This window comes from Anser cygnoides, chromosome 1, assembly GCF_040182565.1.
Source record: "Anser cygnoides isolate HZ-2024a breed goose chromosome 1, Taihu_goose_T2T_genome, whole genome shotgun sequence".
Taxonomy (NCBI): domain Eukaryota; kingdom Metazoa; phylum Chordata; class Aves; order Anseriformes; family Anatidae; genus Anser; species Anser cygnoides.
This window is the reverse complement of record NC_089873.1, coordinates 103,400,870-103,422,895: the sequence shown is the minus strand read 5'-3', so window position 1 is coordinate 103,422,895 and position 22,026 is coordinate 103,400,870. Positions and strand designations below refer to the sequence as shown.

Below are 22,026 nucleotides of genomic sequence, written 5' to 3'. Positions count from 1 at the left end.
GGGGCGAGGGGGTGGGCCGAGGCAGTGATAGAGAGGGGTGGTGACAGCAGTGGCCGCTGCCTCACAGCGTGCGGTGTCAGTCGCGCAGCTCCCCATCCCCATGTAGTCTCGCGTGCTGCGCTAGGCTGGGCCTCTGGAGAGGAAGAGAGGTTGAGGGGGTAAAGCACAGAGAGAGGAGGAGGGGTATGGGGGGGGGGTGAGGTGAGGGAAGGAAGGAAGGATGGATGCAAGCAAGCAAGGAAGGAAGGAGGAGCAGAGGGGAGAGAGAAAGGGAGGGGGAAGGGGGAGACAGAGAGGGAGGGGGAAGGGGAAAGGGGGGAGGGTGGAGGGAGGAGGGGAAGGGCGGAGAGAGAGGGAGGGAGAGGGAAAGAGAGATTCTGGTAAGCGGGAGGAAGAGAGGCGTCTATGGGAGAGGGAACCCGGCTGGGGAGAAGAAAAACATTGCCAGAGAAGGGGCAGGAGAGGAGTGCAAGAACTGAGACTGGTCGCAAATGTCGGGCTTATTGAAGACATCTATTGGCTGTGCCTTGGGCTGGGGGACAAAGCGATAGTGGGCGCAGAGTGGGAATGACCCAGCGCTGGCCCACCAAGATGGTGTAATTTACACGGTGAAAACAGCCTTTGTCCAACTTTTCTGATGCCAGGAGACAGCTCTTCACAGCTTTGGTGGGAAGGCCTCCTCTTGAGTAATACTGGGAAGTGAAGGGGGTGTTGCTGGAGTCCTACAAAAGGTATTGTGGCGGGCGAGCAGGCTGGCGGGAAAGGATGTTGTGAGCCTGTCCAAAGAGACCGGAGGAAGAGAGCCATCTTCTAAGATATCATTGGGTCTCTGCCATCGGGGGTGGGGGTGGGGCAGGGAAGAAAGACGACAAATGAAGTACTACTTCGGAATGGGATTAAGACTCCAAAAAATTGTGTTGTTTTTTCATTGTTGTTGGTGGTGGTTTGTTGGTTGGTTTTGTTTTGTCACTCCATATCCTAGTGTTTGCTGTATGAAAGTCTGCATTACTGGGACTTGGGAGGGTCCAGAGACCCCCAAGCTCACTTACGTCAGATGCCATGTGCGGGCAAGGAGATAAAAGCTATATGAAATCATGTCACAGTTTCTCTTCTCATGGAAATCGGTATCAAAATTAGATACTTTTAACACATACATGGTTGGTGTGGTCTGATCCTATGTGCTTTTGTTGTTGTCCCCCCCCCCCCCCCCCCCATCTTCTTTAAGAGCTATAATTGAATCTTGCCTTAGAAGTCTCTGAAGCAGGGAGGCAAAGGTAGATTGATAGTGGTGTAGATTCCTGATTCTGGTGGACCAATATAAGGAAGGCTTTGTGGCCTTTTCTGTGGATAGGGTTGTTGAATGCTCCTGTAGGGGACAGAAAGCTGTATGAGTGTTTGTGGCAGAGGAAAGCTGTGCTGCTCTATTTTTCAAGATGGTGAAAAGTTCGTTCAACTCATATTAAATTGTGATGTGACTGTTGCTGTGTTGGGTATTTTAAATTTGCCTTTTGTGGGCCCACTGAGATAATTTCACTTAGTCTGACGTCTCTTTGGCTATTACCCTACTTGTTTGGTTGAAGAGAGGAGTGAATTTCACCTGCCTCCCTCACAAGTTACATAAATAAAGTCAAGATAGTGAAGCAAATCTCCCAAGGGGCATCCTTCGTTTAGGAATGATACCAGCTCATCAACTGATGAGGAAGGAGAGTGAGAGGGCAAATGAAAAGAACAAAGTTAAGATGGGGGGAATGATTAGCTGCTACTAGGCACATTTGTTACAGAGACAGATCTGCTGCCTCAGCTGGGATGAGCAAGGGAGGTTCCCCTTTTCCTTGCTACACAGATCCTAATCAGAAACATGGAGACTGGATGTGGGAGCACCTCTTGTTTAGTCACAACTGATCTGCTTGCCTTCACCTACTAATACAGGATTGCAGTGACTGTTTTTAGGGCTTTCTTCATTCCCAGTTTGAGATCACTCCAGTGCTGAGGTGCTTTAAAGTATAGGTACAGCTGAACAGTGAAGGAAGAGATACTCCACAATCTAATAATCATTTTTCTTACATGTTACCTGATCTCTATACTGAAGAAAAAACAAACAAACAAACAAAAAAACCTACTGTTTTTCCTTTAGAACTTCATTCCTTAAATTCAACTCCTCGTGCCACTTAAGGTTATTTTGCAAGCCTCATATAACTGGAGGTGATTGATTCTTTCCTGTACTGCCTTTTGCATGTATTTACTCTTAGCCAAATTGTATATATGCAGTTCTTAGTTCTTTGTCAAGCACTGGTGCCCCTCCAATACGTAAATGTTTTTACCATGCCTTCTGAGTTCACCCTTATTTGAATTCCTTCACTGAGCTACACAGAATAGTAGGTATGGCCTTATGTTTTGATACTAGAAAAGACCATTGCTTTGGGGCATTGGAGCTTGTATGAAGTAAGATTTTATCCTCTATAATCACTGAAATCATGCAGAAAAACTTGTTTTCTTGCTTTGTTCTTAGGTTCTCAGCTCTTCCACGCTATTAACTGTGGCAAGAACAGCTTGGGTTATAGACACTGTTTTTAGAAGGGATTGGGCAAGAAATGTCTCTTTTCTTTTGACCAAGGCTGTTACTGACTTCACCTTCTGTATTTCACTTGCAGGCTGACCCACTGACATGATGTAAATGCTGTTTTGGGGAGAGGCAGCTAGTCTTCCCAAGGAGACAGCTGCTTATTCTCCAGTATGCCTTGCTCCTGTAGGCTATGTTTGACAAGAGAGCTGATACCTCAGTCGACTGAGAATTGTCTTCTTTGTGTCTATACAAATTCACTGCGTACAGTCCTTTTTGTGACCAGGTGTAGGTGTTTTTCCCCTTTCCCCCTGTAGTACAGCATGTGCCATAAGCAGAGAATCATATAAGAGATCACTATGGTTTCTCAACCCTTATTTTGTGTACCACCATTAATATAGAGTTGCTTCGTGGCCGACTCATTCTTCCCCTGCATTGTTGAGACTTGCGCATGCTCTTTCTCTGGCATCAGGAGTGCTTCCCATCTACGTCTGCTTCCCCCATAACCTGCTTTTCCTTGTTACGTGTGCATTATGCCTTAGTAGCTCCTGTGGGAAAAAGTCCCTGAAAATTAGTGTAAAGTACATTTAGTGCACTGTTAAGGTTTCACAGTTTACTACTCATTTTTGTGGCCATATTTATATATGGTTAATGCATACACAAGCAATAGAAGATGGAAGAAGTAGAAACTGGTACGTATGATCAAGCTAGACCTATATAATGTAGTTTAACAACCAAAAAGGTTGGCAGTATCACCATAAAGGGTGCTATTGTGGGAGAGTGTTTGTGAAGAATATATCAGATAGAGTGCTTTCTTTCATAAACATACAATGATTTTTTTTTTTTTCCAAAAAGCCAAAAGACTCTTTTGTATGAAGAGAAAAGATGGTTAAAGCTTTAGGAGAAAACTGATGATCCTGCTATAATTTTGTCTTTTTTTTTTTTTCTTAAACCTACTTTAATATTATGTTACTACTGTGTCTTACTGTCTAAAAAAGAAAAATCTCTGTTTTGTAAGAAAGCTGTATATCATCTTACAGCAATACAGCTAAGATACTTTTTCCTGCTACTAACTCGGCTACTAATTCCAGCTACTAAGAAATTCAGCAAGTTTCCGTGTTTTTGCAACTTTATCATTAAGCATCTGTCTATTGAGATTTGTGCCAGACATCCCTCTTCTTCCATATTTGCTCTCTATGGCAATCAGGCAATGTCGTGGACTTCAGGGGATGTATACAAGTATAACTTGTGGAGATTTAGCGTGTTATTCTGTAGTTGTTGTATAGCAGAAAACTATCTCTCTGTTGACAATTGTACTAGGCATGCAGACCCCTAAAAGGATAAAAACTCCCTAACTTCTCATGTCAGCCACTGTGCTCTGACATGTGAGGTGTAAATCTGCTGAGTAAGAAGATGCCATTTTATATCATCATTCTTATTACATTCGATTTAAACAAGGAGTTTCATATTTAACAAAGAGAAGAACTACACTAGCATTTTCTTCTCAGAAGCATATATTTTGCTTTCAAGAAATATTCCTCTGCCATCAGGAGCAGAATTTTGTGTGTGTTATTGATAAGTATGCTGTTTTTATATTTTTACTGTTTATATTTAAGTGTATATTTTGTGGAAGTACTGACACATTATTTTTATGGAAAATGCTATCTTTTCTCTTAAAAAAAGGACACCTTGGAGCAGGCTGATGTTCCTGTCAGGGAGGTGATATCTGGTTGTTCTAGAGATCACTTCTGAGATAAGAGGCAACTTTGGAAATCAATCTTGTCTAGTCACTGTTTTCAGTTTGCTGTGTTTCCAGAAGCCCCTCTGCATTCTGCTACTCAGGGCTTGTTTGTCAAGGAAATTTGTATTCAAATGTTTCACATGCACATGTGCACACATGCGGCTGTGTTCACATACATGCACACAACAACAGTTAAAGAGGAGAATAAAAGTGCTTTTCTGGGACTAGACAAGATGCTGGATAGTGTCAGAACACAGCCTATCCAGTCTGAAAACTAGTCATGTGAAGGCTAGATCCTTAAGGTCTTGGTTCACCTCAGGATGGAAATTCTGTCCTGTCCAGACCTGTGGATTGAAACATCCATGACTTCATTTTCAGACAGACTTTTTTTTTTTTCCCCCTCTAGGCTTGCCATGTAAATGAATCCTCTGCTGAATCTGGAGTTTCCAAATGCAGCTTTTCTCTGTGCCATGTCTCCGGAAAATATTCTGTGTGTCTAAATCATATAATTAAACCCTAGAAGGTAGAGACTGAGTACTACTAGCTCTGTCTAATTTATTTCTGTTTTAGCAAGCTTTTGATTTTGAAAGGTAAAATGGGGCACAATGATATTCCACCAAGTTCTATAAAGCTTTCAGAACTTCCTTAAATGACCTAATCTCTCTCCCACTTAATATAAAACACACACATGATGTGAATGTATTTGGCCCAGCTGACCACTTCAGAGGCACTGTGTGGTATGCAGACGCCTGTGTGGGGGCTCTTAGCATCATGCTTACAACAGGTTTCCGCAGATCCTGAGGATGTCTACACATGGAACTAGGGTTCCTTGGCAGAACTATTTTGTCTTCCTAACAATTCTTTAAGAAGGGTATGAAACATCACAAGAGAGATCTTGCTGTGGAGACCTCTGGATAGGGTTTGAATAACTTCAGTTTGGAAATTCAAGGTTTGGACTATTTATAAAAATTGAACTTCCAAATGTTGCTTTACACACAGCTTGGCTCAATTTGATCCCAGTAAGCAGGATCAAAAATACCTTCTGCACCAGGGAAAATATTTGGACTTATTCCTTCCTGGCTTTGAACCAGGAAGAACTGCTGATGGAAACACACCTGGACTGGGATACTTGCTTGCAATTTTCTCTGAGACAGTTCCTTCCCTTTCTAATGTCAGTAGGCTTTGAGCTGGTGCCAGTAGCAATGGGAATGCATTTTCACTTTTCAGTGACTTTGCTAATCCCATTTGAAGTATGTGGTGTTTATAAAGGGGCAGTCACACCAGCAGTTATCACTGCCATCACTGTAATATCAGGACTGGAATAATTCTCTTGAGGAATGATCATTTAATTACTAGCACAGAGAGCATCCCAGTGGCCTTCTCCTCATATCCTTCTCTAAGCATACTTCTGCGTTGGGAATTGGCAGAGACTCGGTACTACAACATGATTTGACAACAAATTCTGCTGACCTGAGTATAAGTCAGTGGTCCGTTCAGATCTAGCAGATAAACAGAGACTTGACAGAGGGAGTTTTCTGTAGTTTGCATGCATCTTGGTGTTGTGTTCTTCTGTGACACACAGATCTGGGAGTCAGATGCTGAGGAGTAATTAGTTTTCTTTCGGTGCTTTACTATAGCACCTGTTTGCTCAGGGCCCTGGGCTGTGTACTAGAAATACATTTGGTGAAATAACATAATAGGAATGATACATGACTTGTGTTCCTTGTTTCAGTCAAAAGTCATCCTAATGTTGACTAGAAGAATCATGTTAAAAATTGCATGTTCCTCATGGATAAATTTACCCATCCTTAATTAGAAGTGGCTCTGGATAGTCTCAGACAGCTGAAGGTTCCTGCAACTCAGGGAACCAAAATAGTGACTAACTACCTATTTAGCTCTTGTTATTATACTCTCTCTGGCAACTGGGGAGGGAGACAACCTTCATGTCAGAAAATGTGTCTTGGATCTGCTGTGTTACAGTTGAGACCAGTATCCAAGGAAAGGAAGTGGTGCATTGTCCTTGTTTCACTTCGGGTGTTGTCCTTTGGTTTTGTTATTGAACATGGTTGGTAATAAGAATAACGAGCCCCAACATCCACAGTGAAATATAAGTAAGCATTTAAGACACAGAGGAGGCAGGATGCGCTCTGAGGCTTATATGTTATTGCTTTCATCTCTGGCACTAAAAATAGTACAAATGTAATTAGAGAGAAATCTTATGAGTCTGAAATATCTTTCTACCATAATCCACTTGGCCTTCCCTTTTCCTCTTAAGACTTTTCTATTTTTGTTAAGTATTAGTGGCACGTAATGTTCCCATTTCCTAAGTATGGAAACAATGAGCTGGAAATGCAGGATGGAGGAAGATGAGGGAAGGACCTGGCAATGGACTTGGTTGCTCTTCAGGCTGTGGCAGTGGCAAGTTCATGTTTTTGGTGGGGCTTTCTAACCTGCCTTCGCTGCACATGGGCTCCCTGGAATGCTGCATTCAGCTCATCTAATCATTCCACCCAGTCATTCCCTTCCAGGTCATCTCTCTCTTCTTTACAACCTAGATCTCTTCAAGCTGCTGTTTCTGCCTCACTGCTCTCTGAACTAAGCCTTCTGCCTCACTGCCTCAGCTGTCTCCTAAACAAGAGCCAAGTTTGGGTAACCAGATTGACAAAATCAAAGTAGGGGCCTAGTGTGAGCTCTGAACTTGCATAAATCATTACTGTTGTCCTCTAAATAAATATCTACATATAATTGATAAAGATTTTTAAAAATAGTATAAAAATAAGATGTTTTTGAAGTCGAATGGGACTGTTATATTCTCTGTTCTTGCTGCTGGTATCAGTCACTTTAGTAGTAAGACCAACATACCATGAGAGAAGGGGACTAAGTCTGAAGATTCTGGATTTAGAAGCTGGAACTGGAGAGAGGAAAAACTGGAGAAATCAGCAATTTTCTTATTCCCAGAATAAGTTCTAGTTTTCACAATCCCTGGCTCTGTGCTCTTACATTTCCTTGGGGGATTGCTACCAAGATAGATCTCTGTTTGCATGTTACTGCAGAGTGCCATACACCTAATCCAAAAATGGTTAGACATAGATTAAAGTTAGTTTTCGTGTACAGTAGTGTTGAGTGTGATCAGTGCAGTATAGCATTATTTTGTAGTGCTTTACTGCCTGATGGGAGTGTGAGGCTCATACTAATGGTGGAATAGACCAAATTCCTATCTTGACAAATGGTGGTCAAATAAGCATGGAAGATGCATCGTGGAACTGACTCTTATTTGAGCTGTTTTCCTTCTCCCCCATAGTTTTGTGCATATGTTTTCCACATCCAACACTCTAATTGACATGTTGCAATTAAAGCCTGTATATTGTACAACCTGTTGGTGCAGTCAGCAACATTCAAGTGAATCAGCATGACTGAAGATAATTTTTAGTCCCCAGTTCCATATCCTAGAACTAGAAAACTGATCTTTGCAATAGGAGATATGGGGTATAACTGGATGGAAGCTAGCTGGTAAACAATTGCATGGAGTGGGGCTGGGGACTAAGGTTTGGATGGCAAGATCAGGGCAACAAAAAAAAGTTGAGTGATGTGATTATGCTTCAGTGCTTCTGTTGTCTTGTGTTTTGCAGAGAACCATTGTGTGCTTGCTTTTCTTAAGATGAATAAAACCAGTGATAAATAGTGCTAATAATTAAATAGTTTTTAAAAGTAAAAGTAGCCTCTCTATCTGAAAATGCTTGCAGTCAACACTTCGAGAGCCAAGCTATATGACAGAACAAGGCTGATTAAAATGGAAAAAATAGTTATAATCAACGTTTAAATCATTAAACATGTTATCTGAAAACCCAAAATTGCATCCTTTGAGCAAGAAAGGAGAGGTTTTTTTAGGTTGATAAAGAGAGCAGCACTTAAATGAGGATGTTTTAATATTATTAGTTCTTTCTGCAGTCAATTTTGAAATGTCAGTTTCTCTCATGGAATGAAAGGCAATTTCAAATGGAAGGAATTCCCATAGAAGACTGTTTTTTTTTAAATTATTTTTTTTTTATTTTACCAGCTGTCAGTGCTGCTGCTGTCTCCTAATGAACAACATACATTTGAATACTGTGAATATGAATAGCACGCATTTTCTGCTTATGCCAAATTCTCCTTGCTTTAAAACCCTAATAAAGTCAAAAGCAAAATCAGAGATGAAGACAGTAAATATATTTTTAAAAAGTCTTTACTGCAGATAAAAAAAAAACCTTAATCCTTACTAAAGGGCTTTGCAAACTTTTGTCCACAAATAACAGTTAAAAAGAATTAAACAGTTTAACAGTTAAAAAGTTAAAGTTAGAAGTTTTCTTAAAAAGAAAGATATTCTCTCTTTTTTTTTCTCCCTCCCCATTGCAATGTTTTAAGTGTTTATACATAGATCTTGGTTCATGTGTAGCCTTACATGGTTGGAAATACTCTTAAATTAAAATGGAAGAGAACATTAGTATAAAATATTCATTTTCTTAGGCTTGTAAGCTTCCATTGTCCATATCTTACTTTTATAAGACCACCATTTTTCCCCCACCCAACCTTTCAGGGCCTTGATTTCTTTTACAGCATCCTGACAGTGCCCTTAAGGCCCTTCTGCAGCTCTGTGCCTAGTTTGTCCATGCAGATTTGCAGATGATCTCCCAGACTTGGGAAGCAAATGTCAAGGTTATTTGCCTGATTTATGCTATTGCTTGTCTTACCATTACTAACACTGTGCTTGGCACCTTGATTATATTTTTCCATCCATTAACAATCACATTAATTTAAGGTGCAAAAGAAGCAAGATCAGCACTGCTTAAAAGATGAGAAAGTGATTTTAGGGACATACTCTTTATGTCAGACATCCTTTGCTTGAATATTGCTTGTGAAAAATGTTTTTCCCTTTTTTTTTCCAATGACAAAATAGTATGCATCATTTTCCATGATTTTTTCAAACTAGTCCTTATAAACTGTAGGTGTCACTACCCTAAAATTACTGTGAAACTTCAGGTATTTAAATAAACTTGGTGCCAGTATTACACAAGAAGGAAATTTCAATTTTCAAATAATTTTAACTACCATAGGATCTTTTCATCTAGAAGTTGATGATGTGGTGTGGTATTACCTGTCTGAACAGCTAAACTCCACCGCAACCGCTCTCTTACTACCTGTCCTCCTCAGAAGAGGGGAAGAAGAAAGTATGTTGGAAAAAAAAAAAAAAAGGAAGAGGAAAAAAAAAAAGCTGTGCGGAAGCACAGAGAGAGGAAGAAGATACATTCTCTACTTCCCATCAACAAATGATGTTTGGATACATCCTAGGAAGCAGGGCCTCAATATACGTAGCCGTTGTTAGGGAGGACAGACATCTTCATAATGAAAGCACCCTCTCTCCTTCTCATTTCCCACCTTTTATTGCTGAGTGTGACATCATATGGTACGGAATATCCCTTTGGTCAGTTTAGGTCAACTGCCCTGGAGATGTCCCCTTACCACCTCTTGCCCACTGCCAGCCTGCTGGCTCTCGGAGGTGGGTTGGAGGGAGTCTTTATGCTGTGCCAGTATTGCTCAGCAATGGACAAAACACTAGTGTGATACCAGTGCTGTTCTAGCTACAAGTGCAGAGCACTGCAATATATGTGGGCCACTGCAGGGAAAGTTAACTCCATCCCAGCCAGAGCCAGTACATATGGCCACCCTCAGGGTTACTTAAGTCAAATCCCTTAAACATAAAATGCTTTGTTTAAGATCTTGGAAATACAACCTTTTACACAGTGCTTAAGAAAGGTTTAATTCTATTCTTTAAAAGCTGAAAATCATCCTGCTTTTATACAGATTAAGTTATACCTATAAAAGGTAAATCACACCTGAAATTGAAAAAAAAAAAAATCATGTTTATTTCCACATAGATAGAAGTGTATTGCAAGGCTCTGTGCGTAGTTGTATTGCAAGAAGTTTCCAGAAAAACAGGGTAAAATTTGAGATGAGCAGAGCAAAATTATATTTATTTATTCAGCTGTTATCTCTCTTCTTTCTACAGTCTCCTCTATTTACTAAGTAAAAATTAAATGGAATAACCTCTATGCTTTTGCAATTCCTGTTATTTTTAGGAAAGTTTGTATCAGACAAGTAAGTGATGGATAATGTGTACAAGAAAATGTTTCTTAATTTTCACTCTGTAATGTGTTTAAAAGACCAAAGCTGGAGCTTTGCTTCCAGGTGTTAGTGTTAGAAACTTGAGTATGATTACCAGTGCCCATGAATGGCACGAGGCACTCATGAATCACTCCAAAATCGTCAAGTCAGATCCTGTGAGGTGGTAAGAGATTTCATTCAGGAGCTTTAAAATACATTTTGTGGTATTTAACATGCATATAATTCAAGTACCTAGTAAGCAAAGAAAGGAGCTGCTTTTGTATCTTTAATTAGGGAAATCTTATTACTATTTTTTAAAATTGCAGTAATATCAAGAGGTCAGTGTCCATCTTGTAAAGCATGGTAGAAACATAATGGGGAGGCATTGTGAGAATTTGGGGAAAGACAGGGCAGAGGTGAATGAATTTTGGTCAGGAAGAAAAAGAAGGGTGACAAGCAAAGCTGTGATGCATATACCTAGCCAGGTAAGCAGAGAAGAGAGATTTGAAGGAAAGCACTGTGGTTAGCTAAAGAAATATGTAATACGTCTATTCTGTGTACAGGACAGGTTGCAAGACTTCACAGATAACTCCCCAGATAACTTGCTGGGGAGAGTTGAGCTATGCATAGCTCCCTTTTTATTTAGTGGACATATTAGATATCTAATAAAGATCTTTGAGGTCAGTCCGCTTACTCTAGATATTGTTTGAGGAATGATGCTCGTAATTCGTGCATCCAATTTGATGGGGTGAATCCAAGCCTCAAGGGCTTAATAAAAAAAAAAATCCGTTTACTTTAAGGGCTATGAAAGTTCTTGGATTGGATCTCCCTAGGAAATGTATTGTCAGAGCACGGAAATTCAGCTTCAAGACTACTGATATTTCAATGGTAAACAAGGAATTAAATTGCTGTCTTTGGATAGCGTTCAAAATCAACCTTTGGATTTTTGTTGTAAACTATAGAATCCCAAAAGACATAGACACAGCCCCATTCCATTGCAGATCGAGGTGAAACCTTTTAGCTGGTTTTATAGGCGTGATCAGACCAGCTACAGAAAATATTTCATTGTATACATTGTTGAGAAAGAATTTCAAGATTAGTTATACATTAACACCTAGAACGGTTATCTCCAAAGTAAATTAATAAATTGCATGTATGATTAAAACCCCACAAGGGTCTGTAACAAATTCCATTCTCCTCTCAGATATTTTAAAAGTACTTTGGTGTCATCAAAATAATCTCAAAAAGTAATAGAGGATAAAATGATATATAAGAACTATTGACATGATTTATAAATTGAATTAAACATCTCTGTGCTGCTATATGTGCACCAGTGATGACTTTTGTAGAAAATCACATTTAATTTCAAAATACTAAAACCCTGGGTGATGAATGATGTGTTGCTGTACCCCTATTCATTTGCTGTTTGAGATGTAGAAAGATTTTTATGAATAGCAGTTACTGTAATGGTCAAAGACCAAAGGTAAACAGTATTATCTCATGCACAAGGTGTTGCACAGGCAACACAGCTGTGAAAAATTGACAGCTTTTCACAACAGCATTGTGAGCTGGATGGATCAGATTTTACCTAGTGAGGTGCATGACCATAGGCACAAGGGCATCTCCGTGTCAAAGAAGCAGTTATAGTAAGAGAGATGTGGGGGTGGAGGGAAAGGCCTCTGACTTGATGTATGATACTATCATGATTTCCCATTTTACACGAATGGGAAGAAGTGATAACGCCACTTCTTGTACTCTCCTCTACCTAAACATGATGAATCGGTGTGTGTACTATACATTAATTGATGCAGTAGTTTATTGACTCTCCATGATTGTGCTCATTTATCTCTCCTCACCGAGAGATAATATTAGGCTGTTATGAGTCACAGTGCAAAATGTGCAAAAGGATAAAAGACTGCTACCAAAAATTTTAAGGTATTTGCTCTACCCTGAAGAATTTTTGAAGGTGCATTTCCTTTGCATCTAGATGCTTTTCATGTAGAAGAAGTATGACAATTATGAGGGACATTTGTTGAATAAAGTGTAGCAGAGGGAAGTTATGTCTATATAATGATTTCTACTGTGATACCGGCTTAGAGGAGTCAGTTAATCACAAACAAGGAAGAAGCATTTTTCCAGTGGGACAAAACAAGATGATCTAGAAAAGCTCTTGGGACAGTTAGGAAGAATGGGAACAGTAAAAAAAATCTTGCATTGTTAGGTTCTCAGCTCCTATTGGTAGATCAATTTAAAATACATAAAAGTAGTTTGTTGCAAAGGGATAGATATATTTTCAAATCTGTTGCCATAGAAGTGTGTACAGAGTATCAGCAAGTTTTCAAAATTGGGATTAGATAAATTCATAAAGATATATTAGAAGGAATGGATTGGGGTCTACCCTTTAGCAACTGTAGTTTTGTGGATGCTGGAGAAGTAGTAGCTGAATGCAACAGAGAGAGGCCAAGCTTGCAAGCTGGCTCTAAATCTCTACCTGCCACTGGAGGCACATAGAAAACTGTGTTAGATAGACTGTTGATCTGCTTCAGTGTTCATTCTTGTGTTCTGAAACGTGGTTTGCAGTAAATCATGAAGAATAGTTATTCTGCTGACTGCTCATCTGAAAACATAAGTGTTCTTCCAGTAAGGAAGACTGTCAAGAAAAGAACTCTAGATTAAGAATGGACAGTTCCTTCACTGTGTTGACAGACCCATTGTTTACATTTGGCTCCAGTGAATAAGGTACTTGGACCAATATTAGAGGTGGGATTTCTGCAAAGTAATGCAGGATGATAACCCCTTCAGAGCAGTGGATCAAACTCCTGTCAGCTTTCATAAAATGGAATAATGAAACTGACCCTTAGGTCCCCTGTAGTAATTGGGGACTATAGGACCGGCAGTTCTCCCTGCTGCCTCTGTTTTGGTCTTTTACTTTGTGTGAAATGAAGAGCTCGAAGAAACAGATACATTCCATTTCTGGAGAGGAAGAACCTATCAGGCCCTCGTCTCTTCTTTAGAGGGCTTTTGAAATGCTTGAACAATCTTGCTTTTTTCTTAATACTAAAGGCATGTCCAAATTCATCCTGTAGAACCCAGATAGAAGCATGGTTCAGGTGTGTATTTAACTGCTATTTTTATGCAGGTTTTGTAGGTGTTGACTGTTAGAGTGGCACTGTGTACTGTTTACTGATCTGTGGTTACAAGTTGTCCACCTACTGAGCTGGGCTATCCTTCAGTGAAGGTCTGTGATTTATGGGTTTAATCAAAAGGACTAGAAAGTGAGGATTTTTCTTCAAAGCTTAGATTCAGTAGAACCTGTGGCCAGCGGTGAAACAGTACAGTATCTCTAGTTGTTACTGTTCTTCATAAGTCTCAGAGGGTCAGATAAACCCAGGAGAAAAAACAGTCTTTTCTGAGGAAATCCCTCCTAGATGGGCCATTTGCATGACCACGTCGTCAAGACTCAAGACATATGTCACTGGAGTACTGCAGGATAAGTGACTACACAAATCCACTTCCCTTCTGGGAAAAACATGCAATGATGGAAGAGAATTTGTAATCAATGCTAGCCCGTTCAGCAACACTAGTGCCTTGTGGCTGTTCAGGTGTCTTCACTGACAGTGCTAGAACTTTGTGGGAATCCTTTATCTTCATAAAGAAGGTGCTGCAGGGATACTGGCTGCATGAAATACTTCACGCTTGGCACCATTTAGGTACAGGATGGGCAATATATAGTTGGTCTTTTTTTACTGCTTGAAATCTTCAGTGTTTTATAGGGCTGAATCATTAAAAGACATTTGGATCCTCAGGAGCTGTTATACTCTTCAAATGCTTTATGATTTTCAGAAATTCCAAGAAACGGAGTAGAATAGAATAGTTCAGTTGGACAGGACCTACAAAGATCATCTAATATAACTGCCTGACAGCTTCAGGGCTAACCAAAAGTTAAAGATTGTTATTGAAGGTGTTATCTTAATGCTTCTTGAACACTGACATCCATGGGGCATCAACAACTCGCTAAGAAGCCTTTTCCAGTATTTGACCACCTTTATGGTAAAGAATTTTTTCCTAATATCCAGTCTGAACCTCCCTGGCTCAGCTTTGTGTCATTCTTGCATGCCCTATTATTGGTTGCCAAGGAGAAGAGATTGGCACCTCCCTCTCTACTTCCCCGGCTCAGGCAGTTGTAGAGAGCAACAGGGTCACCTCTTAGCCTCCTTTAATCCAAACTAGACAACTCAAGTGCCCTCAGCTTCTCCTCACAGGACATGCTTTCCAATCCTTTTACCTGCTTTGTTAACCTCTTCTGGATGCTTTCAAGTATCTTAATATCCTTTTTGTATTGTGGAGCTCAGAACTGCATGCAATATTCTAGGTGAGGATGCACCAGCACTAAATAAAGCAGATGCCTGTTGTAGATTGGCTGGCTGTGCTATGTTAAAGGCACCACAAAATGTTTTGCCCTCTTGGCTGCCAGGGCACACTGCTGGCTTGTGTTGAACCTCCTGTTGATTAGCACCCCCAGATCCCTTCTTGTCTCAAGCAATAGTCTTCAGACCTTTACCTGGAGAATGCTGCTATATGCTTCTTTCTGTAAGAAAGAGTATGCTGATCATTCAGCCTGAAATTTTCTCCTTTTCAGTTTCATGTGTGGTGTTTTTCTTCTGTGCTGTCTACATCCTTCCTAAACTGATACCTTATTACTGCTATCTTATTTTTTAATCTTCATTTTTCCTCAGTCATGTTTAACTGACTTTTTTTATTTTTATTTTTTAAGGTTCTCATCAGGGACAGTGTAAAACAGATCTATCCCATTTTGTCTAGTAATTTCTGCCCCTCTTTAGCAAAGCAAATGAAATTCTACTCCATTGCCTCATCTCATACTTCCCAGGCTGCTTGTTCTATGCTACTCTAAAATGGCTCAATTTTCCTTTTGCTGGGTTTTCAGATAATTGCAGTGAGGCTGTCCCTTTAAATTACAGCTCTTCTGTCCCCTATTTCAGCCAAGTTACTTAGCAATTTCTTCTCTATATTGCCTGAGACAATTTTTTTTTCTCCTTAGCCACGCTTCAGTGTCTCCCTGAAGTGTCTTCAGTGCTCTGCACAAAGAGCACATAAAGAAAAAAAACATACTGTTCTTTGCATGTAACCTTCATACTTCCATGCTGTTTCTTTTGTGGGCTGAGAATTGGGCAGATGAGGCCAGAAACACCTTCCTTAGCAAAATTATTGGATTGGATTGATTTAATGTAGTCCTGGATTAGGCTCTGTGCTGTTCCCAAACTGTGACAGTGGCCTTGATGTCAGGTTCTTAGTAGTGGTGTGGTTGTTTTTTTTTCTTTCTTTTATTTTTTTTTCTTAGATAATAAATTTGGACTTGTGTTCTTTTCTTGGCAGTAATGCAGATTCCCTGTTTGACCTTAAAAATCACAGTGTTTGCTTCCTCACCTGCAACACGTTTGTGGGAATAGTACTGTCCAGCTTCTGTAGTGTGGTGCAGCAAAATCTTTACAGGGACAATTGTCTGCATCTGAAATGTAGTTACTTTTAGCGTAAAAGTGTGTCAGCAGTGCAGATTTGTATTCTCACAAATGGTGAAAACTCTCCTGTCACGGCTACTGTCAAAAGCAATTATATGTCAAATGTAATTATAAGAGACAGAATTTGGAAACAATGCAAGGGAATTGGAATAGACACCTTCCAAAGGATGTTGCCAAAGATGCAAAGGGTCAGGACTTAATGCAGCCTATACTGTGTGAGAGATTAACATTGATCTGGGAACCCCACTCTCACTGATGCCATGAATGTCTCAGAATTTGTGTTCACTGGCAGTGTACAAAACAACTGGGACTAAATGCTATGGAAATATGGTACATATTGGGCCTTTGCTACTCTTCTCACCTATAGCTCTGAAGTAGTAAATGATAGAGTAGGTGGATAAAAACTGCCAGTTTTTTTTTTTTCTGTATTATTGTGACCTCATTTCTGTTTCCACCTTCTCTCTTTCCTTAACCAGTATTACTGTGTGAAGGCCTATGCTTTGATACTGAAACGCTTCAAGCAACCTCCGAACGTTTCAATGGAGTAGTGAGTGTCTATTAGAGATGGTGGAAACTACAGAGAATCTTCATGGATTCTAATGCTGGCATCAATGCAAGAAGAGTGTTGGGAATGGGTTGGCTCTGGATGATCTGCTTCTTTCATCTCGTCACCTCTCTAGAAGGTAAGAGTAGATTTTATGAAATGCAAGAACTTAACAGGTTTTTCTCCAGAGGAAAAAAAATGTGTGTTCTCCAGAATGCTTATCACAGTAAAGATAAGCATTAAGCAAATACCTTTGTGTTTTTTGATGGTTTCAGTATCTCCTGAGATATAAAAGATACTAATATTGTTTCTAGTGTAACAGGCAACACCTCATATGAAGAACTAGTCCCATTAATGGATACTTCTACTGTCTGTTTCAGTAGTGACACTTTCAAATACTGAACTTCGTGCCCCATGAATAAGCTTGTTTATGCTTTGCATGTATTTGATTCCTGTGTTAATGTTCTTGCACCGTGTTTGTTTTGAGAAAGTCTCTAAAGGTTTATGCTGACTTACAAGGCAGCATCCAGTGGGCTACAGGAATTTTTGCCTCCACCATCTGAACAACTTGTCCCATGTAATACATGTGGAGAGAATACTTTGCATTAACGAGAAGAGGCAGTTTGGATTGAGCCAGCAGAGGAGGAGGCAAGGAGAGAGAGCAGTGACGTGATGATAAAGACAGGAAGGTGAGAAGAAAGGCCAAGAAAAGAGGATAAGGAAGAACAGATGATAGGAGGGAGGATAATGAGAACAGGAGATGAGATGGCAGCTATGAGAGTGATTTAGAGAAGGGCAGAGGTATTGTAAACCATCCTCCTGTTTGTTCAAAGAAATATCCTTGCAGCTACACTTGTTCACTGAACTGCACTGCATTGTACTGAATGTTCATCTCGCATACATGAAAGCCTCTGAAAAAGGAGAGAAGAGAGAGGGGAATCAAAGGGAGACAGGGCAGGAAAGACCTGGAGGGAGGGGAACAAAACTGTGACAGATATAAGAAAAAGCGAGCGGAGAATGGAAAGAAAAATGAAAGAAAATTGATTTTTCTGTTTAATAGTGAAGAGGAAAGCATTCCTTCACTTAATAGGAGGGGAGAAGAGCAGAGTGGAATTGAGTGGGGGAAGTTCAGAGGGAAAATAATTGATATAACATTATACACTAATACCTAAGTCTCTGAAACTGTTCATTAATGATATTTAAATTAAGTAAAGAGTTGTTATTCCCTTGTGTAACTGAGATAGAGAAGGCAGGGAAAATGTCCTTCTTCCCCAAATACGAAGTAATTCAGTGACACCTGTAGGAACATTTCTGAATTCAGTGATCTCCCCTGAAAGTTTCTAGTCATGAAAGAATTTAAAAAATGCTGTTTGATACAACCTCACAGATCACATGATTTAAATGTCTTTATCAGAATAAGACAGTAAAATTCTGCCTATGGAGAAGTACAGCTGCCCAGGAGCTGAAATGCAACTCAGTTCAGTCAGGGGAGACAGGACCTTGTGTCGTGACAGTATTATTTAGAACTAGGATTGCTCCCCAAAGCTAATTAGTATCACAGATGTAAATATTTTTCTTTTGGTCAAAAGGCAAAGAATTATTATACGTTAGGAGAAGGACAGTAAGTGATGATTGACATGTAAAAAGTTTTGCTACAGTTATCCATAAGAAAGGAAAAAGAGCCATGGCCATTTTGTTAACTCATGATTATATATAGTAGAAACCTGAAACTTCAGATTAGAGGTTTAAATTGAGAAAGCCCCTTTGGTCTTTAAGAAACCTTACCAAAAAAAAAAAAAAAGAAAAGTTTTAAATCATAACTAAAATATGTCTCAACACTAGCAGAAGAGGATTGACTGAGTAGGTAAAATCAATGAAGATAATTTTTCTTCAAGTTTTTATCAGACATTCTTGTTTCAAACAAAATGTTGTTTGAAATTTTCTATCAGTGGAAAAACAATATTGTTAAAACCTTGATGTAAATGGTTAAGAAATAAAAGGAGAAGCTGGAGAGTGGAATAGAAAAATAGCCAAATTATTCACACCATCTTTCTATACATTCTAAAGAGACCGAATACTTTTTAGGCAGAATGCTTTTCAAGTATAATGAAGGCAGTACCCTTTTGCAAGACCTAATGGAACTTTAAGACTTCTCAGAAGAAGTCCTTACATGCAATTTAAAATGATTTTGTTCTTCTTAGTGGTGTTTTTTTTATGCATAAAAAGGAATTATCAGGCTGAATTCATTTGATACAGTTGTAGAATTAAGCATGTCTGTCCAAATTTTTCCAGACATGATTTTTAGAGTAGAGAGCAATCTGCATGGGAAGCATAAGGCAAAACCGTTTTGGAAACAAAAGGCATTTGTAAACTTATTATTTCAACTTTATAAAAGGAAACAAGATTGCACAATGGTTCTCATTAAGATTGTGTTTCCCGATGTTTGTGGCACTTCAAGGGTTTTTGAGGTTTTAATTTGGGGAGCATTATTTTTTAGCTACACACTGTGTGATAAAATGAATTTTTTCCTTGTTATTGAAAAATCCTTAACTAAAAATGCACAGAAATTGTATTTCTGTCAGTAGCTATGTATGTATGTTGTTATTGTTTACAGTTTGTCATGTAAGATTTTTGGCAAGTTAACTTTATTAACCATAAAAGGTAGGGTAGCTTAGAATTTCAGAATGCCTGATGGGCTACAGTCAAAATATAGGAGAGCAAGTCAAAACTTTCTAATTAAGTAGCTCTTACTAAGACACCGAGTTAAATTTTCTGTGGAATGTTACTTTTGTTTCAACAGAGTTAGAAATGATTACAGCTATAAACACAAGTGTAGCTCATTTTGCAGAACTCATTAAATATCTGCAAAATGAATGATATGTTCTGCATATGAATGACTATGTTTGTTTTACAGCAAATGGTCCAGCCTGTGGAATGGCTGGACAGTCTTTTTAAATGTCTTCTGGAAGCTCAAGATAGAGAGAGGTTAATTGTGCTGCTTTGGTAACAACTTTTCACATTAGTGTACCTCCTTAGCAAAAGGGAATATGGTCACAAAAAGTTGTGAGGTCAGGTATTCTTATTTAATTTTTCCACTACCTTTTCTGTTAACTGGTTGACATCTTGGTTTATTGAAAATAGCTTAGATTGCTCAAAATGGCTTGACGTGAAGTGAAGGAAAACTTTTTTTTTTTCCTCAAAGGTAATCTTTGGAGTAAAAAATGCTTGGCAGAGATAGGATCAACCTCACTAAATTGAGAAAAGATATTTTCTGAAAAAGGATGGCTGACCTCAAAAAGAAGGCTTTAAACTAGGAATGACATTGGAGGGAGAGAGTAACCAGCAGCCCTGTGAGGCAGTGAACAAAGGGCATGCAGTGGTATGACAGGGAGGGAATCACAAAATCAACAAAATGGGTCTTATGTGGGATCACCTCCAGCACTTGCTTGTAGGCAAGGAAGTTCCTATAAGGAACATTTTGCAGAAATCCCTCAGACCCTTTTTAAGAATGCAACACACTGGGGTGCCTCTCTTACGTGCCTGTGTACCAAGGCATACAGTATGTAGAATAAATTATGAGTTACAGATGTGTGCACAGTTGCAGGTCTATGACCTTATTGGAGTTGGAGTAGTGGTGGATGGCTCCCATGACTGGAGTGCTGCAGTTTCAAATTAGTGATAAGTAATGGCAGTTCTGCAAACCTGAAAGTCTTGAGCTGAGCTTCAGACTTTTAGAACAGCCTATCAGAAGATTACTAAAGTTAGTAGACACAAGCTCGTACTTGCCTTCTCATTTAGATTCATGCTTCCAAAGCCTTCTTCTATGTTTGATGACCAGATCCTTGCTTTGTACATAAAGGTGTATTGAGTTTATGTGGCAAGGTTTTGGTAGCAGGGGGATGCAGGGGTGGACTCTGTGAGAAGAGGCCAAAAGCTGCCCCATGTTAGATAAGGCAGCACCGAACAGTTCTTTAAGAACTACTCCATTATGGGAGCATGGGGTCCATCTGTTGGGAGCAAACTGCTCCAACATGGGTCCCCCACAGGCAGCAGCTCCCCCCAGACCCCCTGCTCCTGCATGGTCTCCTCTCCAAGGGCTGCAGCTCCGGCCCGGGGCCTGCTCCTGCGGGGGGTCTCCGTGGGCCGCAGCCTCCTCCAGGCCACATCCACCTGCTCCACCGGGGGCTCCTCCACGGGCTGCAGCGTGGAGATCTGCTCCATGTGGGACCCATGGGCTGCAGGGGGACAGTCAGCTCCACCAGGGGCCTCTCCACAGGCCACAGGGGAACTTCAGCTGCAGCACCTGGAGCTCCTCCTGCCGTCCTTCTGCAGTGAGCTTGGTGTCTGCAGGACTGTTTCTCACTCCTTACTCTCCCAGCTGCTGTTCCCCAGCAGTTTTTTTCCCTTTCTTAAATCTGCTCTCACAGAGGCACAAACATCACTTATTGGCTTAACTCTGGCCAGCAGCAGGTTTCTTTGGAGCCAGCTGAAACTGGCCATTACCTAGCATGGGGCAGCTTCTGGATTCTTCTCACAGAGGCCGCCCCTGCAGCCCCCCGCTACCAAAACCTTGCCACACAAACCCAATACAGATCAGTTTGGGAAGAATGGCATCTTGTGGGAGAGACCCCATGCTGGAGCAGGGGAAGAGAGTGACTGTGAAGGAGCGGCAGTTACGAAGCGTCATAGACTGACCACAGGCCCTGTTCTCTGCTCTGTTCCCCTTCGCCACTTGTGGGGTGGAGGTGGAAGAGGGTGGGTGGGGGGGAAGGTGTTTTTAGTTTGTTTTTAGTTTCTCACTGCTCTAGCCTGTTAGTAATAGTTAATAAATTACATTAATCTCCCTGTGCTGAGTCTGTTTTGGCCATGACGATAATTGTTGAGTGATCTCCCTGTCCTTATCTCAACCCTTGAGCCCCTTCCATCGTATTTTTCCCCCTTTCCCATTGAGGAGGGGGAGTGAGAGAGCGCTTGTAGTGGAGCTCAGCTTCCCAGCTGAGTAAAACCACCACACTCTTTAAGGATATTCTTTGAAGAGTCCAGTTGGATAATACCCTGGAGAGAAGAGGGGCCCAAGAAATCTGGGTAATATTTAAGGATCACCTCCTCCAAGCTCAAGGGTACTCCTTCCCAATGAATAGGAAGTCAGGCAAAAGAGCCTGCATGGATGAACAAGGAGCTCTTGGAGAAACTCTAACACAAGTAGAAAGCCTATAGAGGATGGAAGAAAGGTGGACTGGAAGGAATACAGAGACATTGTCCAAGGGATGAAGTTAAAAAAGCTAAAGCACAAATAGAATTGAATCTGGTCAGGGACACCAAAGACAACATGAAAAGCTTCTGTAAGTACATTGGTGACAAAATGAAGACTAGGAAATATGTGGGTCCATTGTTGAATGAGATGGGGGACCTGGTAACACAGGATGAGGAAAAAGCTGATGTACTGAATGCATTCTTTGACTCGGTCTTTACCAGCAAGACCAGCCTTCAGGATTCCCAGAGAGCC

General features: G+C 40.3%; 1 protein-coding gene across 5 annotated transcripts in view; it reads left to right on the top strand.

Moving 5' to 3' along the window:
* The first annotated feature begins 320 nt into the window (after positions 1–320).
* EPHB6 (EPH receptor B6) overlaps positions 321–22,026 on the top strand; it is a 94,137-nt gene continuing 72,431 nt past the window's right edge. For 3 of the 5 annotated variants that reach the window (XM_067005134.1, XM_048054943.2, XM_067005121.1), the window contains exons 1-2: positions 321–731; positions 16,453–16,659. In XM_067005134.1, coding sequence (XP_066861235.1) covers positions 16,566–16,659 — 94 coding nt within the window. In that variant the 5' untranslated portion in view covers positions 321–731; positions 16,453–16,565. Of the gene's footprint in view, positions 732–16,452; positions 16,660–22,026 lie in introns of those variants that run through there. The other 2 variants (XM_067005115.1, XM_067005130.1) reach the window with 2 other exon arrangements.